This window comes from Trypanosoma rangeli (assembly GCF_003719475.1).
Source record: "Trypanosoma rangeli strain AM80 chromosome Unknown Tra_15.4_contig_00541, whole genome shotgun sequence".
In the NCBI taxonomy this organism is placed as follows: Eukaryota; Euglenozoa; class Kinetoplastea; order Trypanosomatida; family Trypanosomatidae; genus Trypanosoma; species Trypanosoma rangeli.
This window is the reverse complement of record NW_021706290.1, coordinates 1-8795: the sequence shown is the minus strand read 5'-3', so window position 1 is coordinate 8795 and position 8795 is coordinate 1. Positions and strand designations below refer to the sequence as shown.

At 57.1% G+C, this 8795-nt stretch overlaps 3 protein-coding genes across 3 annotated transcripts, besides 13 other annotated features; all 3 read left to right on the top strand.

Annotated features, from left to right (window-relative positions):
- Positions 1-9: 9 nt before the first annotated feature.
- Positions 10-36: a sequence feature (A-rich).
- Positions 37-55: 19 nt separating this feature from the next.
- Positions 56-76: a microsatellite.
- Positions 77-375: 299 nt separating this feature from the next.
- Positions 376-396: a microsatellite.
- Positions 397-491: 95 nt separating this feature from the next.
- Positions 492-2285, top strand: TraAM80_09250 (uncharacterized protein; the record flags this gene model as incomplete). Its single annotated transcript, XM_029385944.1, has 1 exon — positions 492-2285. One exon carries the CDS (start codon positions 492-494, stop codon positions 2283-2285), a length of 1794 nt encoding a protein of 597 aa, XP_029234200.1.
- Positions 2286-3013: 728 nt separating this feature from the next.
- Positions 3014-3056: a microsatellite.
- Positions 3057-3267: 211 nt separating this feature from the next.
- Positions 3268-3329: a sequence feature (A-rich).
- Positions 3330-3337: 8 nt separating this feature from the next.
- Positions 3338-3356: a microsatellite.
- A 302-nt stretch (positions 3357-3658) lies between these two features.
- Positions 3659-3692: a microsatellite.
- Positions 3693-3711: a microsatellite.
- Positions 3711-3737: a microsatellite.
- Positions 3738-3924: 187 nt separating this feature from the next.
- Positions 3925-4407, top strand: TraAM80_09249 (uncharacterized protein; the record flags this gene model as incomplete). The annotated part of the gene is made up of 1 exon (XM_029385943.1): positions 3925-4407. The coding sequence occupies one exon, from the start codon at positions 3925-3927 to the stop codon at positions 4405-4407; it is 483 nt and encodes a 160-aa protein (XP_029234199.1).
- Positions 4408-4609: 202 nt separating this feature from the next.
- Positions 4610-4632: a microsatellite.
- A 124-nt stretch (positions 4633-4756) lies between these two features.
- TraAM80_09248 (uncharacterized protein) lies at positions 4757-7744 on the top strand (the record flags this gene model as incomplete). The annotated part of the gene is made up of 1 exon (XM_029385942.1): positions 4757-7744. One exon carries the CDS (start codon positions 4757-4759, stop codon positions 7742-7744), a length of 2988 nt encoding a protein of 995 aa, XP_029234198.1.
- A 20-nt stretch (positions 7745-7764) lies between these two features.
- Positions 7765-7788: a microsatellite.
- A 171-nt stretch (positions 7789-7959) lies between these two features.
- Positions 7960-7989: a microsatellite.
- A 707-nt stretch (positions 7990-8696) lies between these two features.
- Positions 8697-8727: a microsatellite.
- Between the last annotated feature and the right edge of the window lie 68 nt (positions 8728-8795).

The following is an 8795-nucleotide window of genomic DNA, read 5'->3' as shown; positions in this document are numbered from 1 at the left end:
GATTTCACATTTGTTTTTTTTGTTTTTTTTGTATTTATCTCGCTTTCTTTCAGTTTCCTCCTCCTCCTTCTCCTCCCTTTACTTTGCGTGTCGTGGGAAGGCGGAGGGGTGTCCGCTGCGCCGCACCCGTGGTGAAGTTATTTTATTCATTTTATGTGTGTGCACGTGTGTGTATCACACAATTGTGTGATTAGTTTTTTTTTTGGTTTGTTTTTTGCCCAATGTGGCGAGGCATGTTCTGTGACTGTGTCTCTGTGTGCCTTGCGTGTCTGTCTTCGCCTGCCGGGGTGCTCTTTGACATCAAAAAATACCATCACACACCACCTCTGCCGTTTTCGCGTGTGCTGCTGTCGCTGTCTTGTCGTCTTCTCCTCTTGTGTGTGTGTGTGTATGTGTCCATGCACGGAGCGGGGGGAACCCTAAGGACTAGAGCACAGGGAAGCGAATACGAATTAGATAAAAGGCGACAACGAGCGGGGGAACCTGGCGTCATGCCTACAGCAACGGATTTTGTTCAGGACTATGCGGCAAAGCGGGCAGCGCAGATGGAGCGTGCCAAGCGAATTCGTGAGGATCGGCGGAAGTTTCAGCAGGAACCACAACAGCAGCAGTCGTCGCAACAGCAACAACAACAGCAACAGCGGTCGCTTTCCCACGCCACAAACAGCAGCAACAACAAGATGGACGACAGTCTCGTGGTGACCCCGTCCGTGCTGGCCACGGCAGCACGTAGTCGCCGCATCGCAAATGTGGTGGAGGAGGATTTTAAGCGTGCCACAAAGGCCGGCATCATCACACCCGACCAGGCGCGTCAACTGTGGGCGATGCTCTCGGATCAGCTCGTGCAGGTCGATAGCCCCGGGCCTAGCGCGCTGACGAGTAGTAGCTACAACGCACACATTACGGCGCCCACAACGCAGAAGGCGCAAACGCGGGCAACGGCAAACTTCGGCAACAGCATCTCGCTGGACTCTCTGCGCGCCTCCATTGCCCAGTTTAAGGAGAAGCAAAAGCAAAAACAAAAGCAAAAGCAGCAACAGTGGCAGGATGCCGTCGAGCGGCAGGATTTAGTGGGAAGGGCAGGTAGCGGCGGCGGCGGCGGCGGCGGCGGTATCACGAATGAGGCGTATGAGGTTGCGACCCGCATGTTTGCGCCCCCGCCGTCAGGTGTGCTTGCAGGAACCGCCGGGGCAGCCATGTCACGCTCCACACGCAGGGAACTTCACACCGGCAGTAATGAACCTGCAGCTCTGCAAATGGAACTTGCAGAGGGGCCAGCGGGTGACGATGATATGGGTATCCCTGGACTTCGACAAAGTTCAGTGGCGCGGAATTTGAGGCGTGATAAGCAGCTCTCGCAACCAACGAAGCCGGCGTGGAACTTTGATGTGGAGGTAGGGCACAATGAAGAGGAGGAGGCGGTGGCGGGGGCAATTCCACCCATGAAGCATCCACTGTCCCGGCAGAAGCGTGGCACAGAGGCAGTCAACGCCGGCGGGGGTGCACAGCAGCGCATTAACCCGCCCATGCAGTTTGACGAGATGCATGTTGGGGGTGTGGCGTCTTCAAAGGCAATAGAGGCGTCCCAGCGACCGCAAGTGCCGCAGTCTCAGCTTGGTGTTGCAAAGGTGCCAATGAACAAAATGAAGGTGAACAACGCCCCCGCTCAGTCTTCCTCACGAGGCACCACCTCTTTGGACGATGTCGTTGTTGGTGCAGGCGGTGTGAAGAGCCTGGGTGACACCGCGGGGTCGCAGTCGTCGGAAAACCAACATCTGCTGCCCTGTGGCTTGTGTGGCCGGAGCTTCCGCGCGTCCATCCTCGCACGGCACGAGGCCGCCTGCGCGAAGGTGCAGAAGAAGCGGCGCACCTTTGACATGAAAGAGCAAAGATTAGAGGGCATTGAGGGCATTCGCGAGGCGCCTGCAGCGAATATCAATGCCTCGCTGCGGGGCGGCAAGAGGCAGCCGGCGGGGGCAGCTGTTGCCAACTCCAACCCAGGCAAACTACCCAAGTGGAAGATACAGCACGAACAATTTCAGGCTGCTATGCGTGCCATGCGGCAAGTAAACGCGGAGGCAGGCGGCAACGGCAATAACTTTGGTGGTAGCAAACAAAGAAATCCGCTTCCGCCACCACCGCAGCCCTTGCCTGAGGAATATGACGACCGCGTGCCGTGCCCGCACTGCGGTAGGAAGTTTGCCGAGCTCACGGCGCAGCGGCACATCCCGAAGTGCATGACAACCATTGCGAAGCCAAAGGGACTCCGTCCGACGCGCCGGTGATGCGGCGCGCTCCTTACGACATATTTATTTCTTCTGCATGCGTGTTTGCCGGTGCATGTGCGCTTCCTCTCGACGTGTGTTAGGTCCTCATCCTGACCACCATCTTTTTGTGGTAAGAAAGGAGTAAGGGAAGTTGGGTGCGAGGGCGTTTCTGCTGGCCACTACTGTGCCTCCACATCAACACAGTGGCTCGTCATTCCATCATTTCCCCTATTTTTCAATGCCGAGGTGCCGCGTCATGCTTCATACCGTTTGTGGGTGGGATGGAAAGGGGTAGTGATAAGGAGAGAAGAGGCGAGGCAGGGATTGTGAGCTCTTCTCCTCCGCCTTCCTGCCCGAGAGCGGTACAGCCACTGCAGGCGGTAGGGCACAAGGACGGCATCGACGCCGGGCACCGAAGCGCGGAAAAACTTTAAAAAAAGGAAGGAACGTAACGGCAGGGATGGTGGTGGTGAAAACGAAAGAGAGAGGAATAGCGACTAAAAAATAAGCATGAGAAAAAGTGCAAGGGAGGGTCGTGATGCTGCTGCAGGGGTGACGACGGTGCTGTAAATGTTTCTTGCCCAGTCGCCTGTGTTTTTTTTTATTTACTTGTGTGCGTGTGTTGTTTTTATGTTTTGTTACTGTGGTGGTGATCCGGCGCTGAAGTGCGAGCCATGCCCCCTGCCCCCTCACGCCTTTGCAGGCAGGCAGGCAGTCTATTACAGTACGTTATATGCGTGGGCAGGGATCAGAGAGATAATGAAAAGAAGAGGGAGATGAGATGAGATGCGGCTAGGTAAGGGAGAGCAACGAGGGAGAGAAATGTTATTTATTTGCCTCGCCGTGCCACTGACAACAGCAGCACCCACGGTGTGCGCCTGGAGCAGAGAGAGGGGGGAGGGGGGAAAGGGAGATGTGTAGAGAGAATCATAGAGGGAGGCGGTGTGAGGAGAAGCGGGGCATACCCCCTTGTGCATGTGGAGCTGCCCCATAAATTTAGTTGTATTTGTGTGTTTGTCTTTTGTTTCTGTTTTATTTTTGTTGTTGTTTGGTTCTTGGTTTCCCTCTTTGGGGGGGGGGGGGGGAGGGTGAAGTCAAGCAGAGAGGAGGAAAGTACATGCTGCTGTTAAATGCGTGGGTGAGCCTTGTACCAGTTGAAGTGTTTAGTCACACATGCATATGCATACTATTAAGTATGAACATTATCACTACAGGGACTGTTTGTATCCGCCTGTTTATAAGTTATATGCATATATCTAACCTTTTATATGAGTGTTGCTGTTTTTTTCTTTCTTTCTTTGTGTGTGCATCCATATCAGTGGGGTACGTGAATGTGTATACAGAATGGCGGGCTGGAGGAGACGGGGTGACATATATAAAAACTTGCACAAAAGCACACACGCATACGAACAAACAAACAAACAATCTCTCTCTCTCTCTCTCTATATATATATATATATATGCATTTATCTCCAGTTATGTATGTGATGTGTTTCTGCCCTCCACGTCACTCTGTTATTCTGCTTGCTGCTGGCCGCCCTCCGCCTTTGTGTGTGTGTTTTTTTCTTTTGCCTTTGTCGATTTTCTCGTTTCAAGGAACAGCGCTGATCCTTCTCTGGGCGCTGGTGTGGTTTAGACCGTATTTCATTTTTCCCTGATGCTGCGACGCACCGCCACAACGCTGCGGTACCGCACGGCATGGCGAGAGCTTCTGCACCCTCTGCCCGTGCGGGCGCGAAGGGCGGAGTGGTTGAAGCGTGACGCGGTTGAGCAGAATGAGGCGCTGCTACGCCGGCCGTACTACACCCTTAAGTCCTACACACTGCCGCCAGTGGTGGGGCAGCAACCCGCCACAAGCACCACGGACGCGCGACGCCGCGGTGCTGCCTACTGCACCTCCTCCGATAGCGTCGATGACATACTACGGCAGCCCCGACGTGTCACCTCCCCAGAGCGGCTCAAGGAATTGCGTGAGGAGCTGCAGTTCCCCAGCGCTGTTGGGCCGCAGCTGGAAGCCATGTCCCCGACGGGGCGACCGACGGAGAGCTACACAGAGGCGTACGGGTCAAGGTTGCGTCCACGCTACCCAGAGAGCTGGGACACGGTGCCGCCGCATCAACCCTCAAGAGGCATGTTGTGAGTGGCGGAATCACGCTTGTTTCTGCCCGATAGCAAAAAGTAGGTTCTTATGTCGTCTCTAAGTGTATTATTTGTGTGTGACGCTTGACAGTGTTGGGCCCTTCACCCCACAACTGTGGTCTTATTGCCACTTCACTTGCACTTCTTTTCCTTATCCTCGTTGCCCTGGGCTGGTGTGCTGCAGCACGGCTTGTAGTGCGCACGTGCGTGTGTGTGTGTGTGTGTGGAGTTTAGGGTGGCAAAGACGAAGGGGTAGCTGCTCAGCGGCGCATCAAAAAGGGGGGTGGAGCGGGGAGTTGCAGGCAAGTGCGCGCATCGGGGCCTGTTACGCCGGTGTTTTGTCACTGTTCATGGCGCTCTCCCTTCGCGACGTCACGGCACACCCCGCCGACGCCGAGGCGATAGAGCTCCTCAAGGATGAGTACAGGAGGTGGTGCGTCAGGAGTCTGGACGACGACGACGACGACGACGGGTATGGTAGCGGAGACGGGGAGGGCTGCAACAACAACAGCGACGCCGGCGCCGGTGCCGACAACGACGACCTGTACTTCGGGCTGCCCAACGTAACGGGTGCCTTCAATGTGCGGGCGCTGGCTCGGGTGAAGTTCCCACGCGTGTGGGTCGTGCCGTTGGGGACGATACCAGCCGCCTGCTACGCAAACGCGGCGGTGAACGGGGGCTCGAGCATGTCGGTTCTGGGTGATTACAGTAAAGCCCGCGCGGTGGTGCGCGTGTGCAGCGAGCTGCTCAAGTCGCCGGGCGAGGGGGGCTTACCCCAGAAGGTGTTGGCCATGTGGCCAGAGAGGCGACCGCAGTCGACTCTGCCTCACCTGACGCAGAAGCAGCAGCCGGTGCTTTACTGGCCTGCGTTTGTGACGCGTATCGTAGGCGTCTTTGCAGACCCGCTGCTGGACGGCTCCCCCGCCTGCCATGCCAAACTCCAGGCGCATGAGAACTTTGACGACATTCTTGTCATGGCGCTGCGATCGCCGATGCGGGTCTGCGTGGATGTGGCATTCTGCATCGACGAGGTTAGCGAGGCGCGGCGGCTCACCATCGCCCCAGCGGTGCGGTACCCCGTCGGCGCCGCCACGACACATGATCCTGAGATTGCCCGGGTCTCGGAGCTGGCCAGTGCAACGCTGAGGGCAGGCCAGAGGGAACACCTGCGGGCTGCCAGTGAGGCGGATTGCCCACTGCTCGTGCCGGAGGTGATGCCGGAGGTGGTGTCGATCCGCAACTATTCCTACACCGCTGTGCCCGGAAAAGGACGGCGGGCAGCAACCGTAGCGTCAGGCTCCGCAGCAGCCCTGGCATTTTCACCGTCCATTGGAGTGACTTCCACGGCAGGGGCGACGGTAGCGGGAGATGCGGCATTGCAGAGTAGAAACTGTGCTGTAGGCGGCGGCGTTGTTGCTACTGCTGGGTTACCCAGGGCAAAACTCAACCGCAACACGCTCTCGCACAGCCCTATCGCGTTGCTGGATATGTTGGCGGGCCCCATTTGTCACGCCGGGAAGTTTGTTTTCCTAAAGCCGACGGTGCAGACTGCAGTGGCGGCGCAGCGTGCAGCTGTGGAGGAACTTCGGGCACTTTGGCAGAGACTGCGACGGGCACGGTTAGAACCCCTTCGTGCTGAAGAAGCTACGCTGCCGTCTTTGCGTGCCGAGTCGATGAAGGAGGCTGCAGAGCCGCCCTTGCAGCTGCCTGATCCCCACACGTACGTGAGCCCGTACGTGCAGGAAGACCGCAAGACAAGGGGAGAAATGAGACCACCATCGCCTACCAATCCATCACATGCGTTGGCCGCTGCGGGACCGCAGTGCAAGCTTCCCGTCCTGCAGGGTCACGGTGGTGGTGGATTGGCAGGCGAGACAGCGTGGCGGCGGCGACATCAGGCGCATGCGCATTTGGGACCTGCCTCTGAGTCTACTGGCAGTGCAGCTCAGAGCCAAGGTGCAGAGAGTGCGAGGCGCTCGGCGCGGGCTGAGAAGTCGCCCTCCCTGTTTCGCACGCATGACCCGGAGAGTGACATTAGAACCCCGTGCACCGTCACCGCATCGCAGTGCTCGCTGCTGTGTGAGGGTGGCACAGACGCGGGTGCCGTCGGCGGCCCTGCGCGAACACCCAACAGCGTGGGCCGCGCCACCGCCAGCGGCCACTCCGTCACGCTGGGACGCAGTGGTCTGTGGAGCGGCAATAGCCGCACGCCGACACCGACGCCAGAGGTGGAACCGCTAGAGATCTCGTCCCTCCACGACGCGCGGCGCGGTCGGCAGGCTACCCCGCGATCAATACCGGAGAATAGAGAAACTGCCGCTGCTTGCTCAGTGCGGCGGGTGTTGGAGACGAACATCGGCAATAGTAATAGTGTCACCGTCACCTGTAACGATGATAAGGGCGCAGAGGCGGCAGTAGGCAACAACAGACACCCTTCGCAGGTGGTGGGCGAAGATTCTGCGCTGAGCTGGCAGAGTCTCACGTGGAATGCTAGTAGCGAGGAGAGCTCACCGTGGAGGGAATTCAATCACGCGCAGCAGCGACGGCGGCACATCTCCTGGCAGGGCGCCGGAGATACCGCAACGCAGGCAGGAACACCGGATGAGGAGGCTGACGGGAGGGCGCAAGAAACAGCACCAAGCCCCTCGCCGTATGCAAAGGATGCCTTTCACAGCTTCTCAGCGCCAGTGTCAGCGGTAGCAGGCCAAGAGAAACAGACGCAGGGCTTATCGCCGCCGCGGCACTTGGGTAGAAATGATGGAGTATGTGGGAATTGTCTTCACGCATTTTCACTTTATGCATCGAGGTCTGTTATGCCAGTCCGTGGCACCTGCGGCAGCACGGCATGTGTCACAAGGGACCACGAGAAGCCGATGGGAAGCCATGAGCGGGCGACAACAGAAAGCGTGAGAAAGAGTAAGTCACCGATGTTCACGTCGCCAACGCGGCAGACGTCGACTGCACCGTCCTCGTGGCATTTAATTGACCGTGCGGGCGACGACGCTGCATCTATCGCGGTGCGCCACGCGTCCCTCCCTTCGCATGCAGCAAGGATCCCCAGCGCGGACGTCGGTGGCGCGAAGTGCCGCAACCGCGGGCATTCTGAGCCACACCCTCGCAGTCGCGCTTCGCGTCAGGCTCGTTTTTTTACCGCGGACACTGCCAGAAGTTGCCGCTACGCCCTGACCTCGTGGCGTGATCCGTCCGGGGTGGAGGTCAACGTGGATGATGCACGCCTCCTCCCACCCGCCGTGGCAAGTGCGTCCCCGGCACAACCCGCCGTTCACCTCGAGTCGCACCAGGAGCTGCGGCGGCGAACGGGGCACGAAGATGTTTGAGGAAGAACACTGAGGTTGGGAGAAGCAGCAGCAGCAGCGGCAGCGGGTGTGGGGCAACGGTGAAGGCAACTTGCGGGCGCCGCTGTGCACCCGCCGCCTTTCCCTGCTACTCGTACACTTGCCGAGGAGGTGGAGGTTGGTTTGTTTGTGTGCATGTGTTTACTTCTTACTCCCGCACGCTCCGTGCATTTTACGTCTTTCCGGCATGCACATGACTCTTTCTCTCTCTCTCTCTCTCTCTCACTGTGTGTGTGTGTGATATATTATGTACGGTTTTCCCCGTGTGGCTGTTGTATCTACGACTTTCCGCCCACACCTCTCTGTCCCTTTGTCTCTATTCCTCACTCTCTTCGCAAGTGGGTGCTAGAGTTCCCTCACTAGTGGTGGATCGTTATACCGGTGTGTGTGTGTATGCGCGTGTATTTTTTTTAATTATTATTTTCTCTTTTTATGTATGCGGGTATTTATCCGGCATCTCTGCTAGGTCAGTTTCTCGCTCAATATGTGGCTGTGGCTGCATTGTGTAGCTTTCCATCACCGGTATCATGTGGTGATTGGTCGCGGTTTGCGTTCCACAGCCCCATAGAATGACGAAATGTGCATGCATCTTCCCCACTTGTCCCACACACATAAATATTTTGCCCCTGTCTCTGTGTGTGTGTGTGGACTTGTCACACACTTGCTGCCGTTGGGGCAACGGCACTGCTTGACACGAGCGCTGAATGCCTTCCAGGATTTCGCCGTGTACGCTGTTTTATTTCTCCCTCATGCCTTGGTTGTTGTGTTTCGTTTTTTTTTTTCACTTTTTGGCCTTGCGCCACTGCTCACACACGTCCATCCTCCTCACTGGGGACAGTAAGAGGGTTAGGAAACGTAAGAAGCAGGACTCTCTCCCTCTCTCTCTAGCGTTGAAAACAAGGGGGAAACAAAAACGGAAGGAGTGAGGGGAAACAGAATTACTATTGGTAGTAGTAGTAGTATTATTGTTTATTTTTTGTGTGTGCGGGTGTGTGGGGGAATGCGGCGAATGTATCGTCACGTGTCGTCGTAT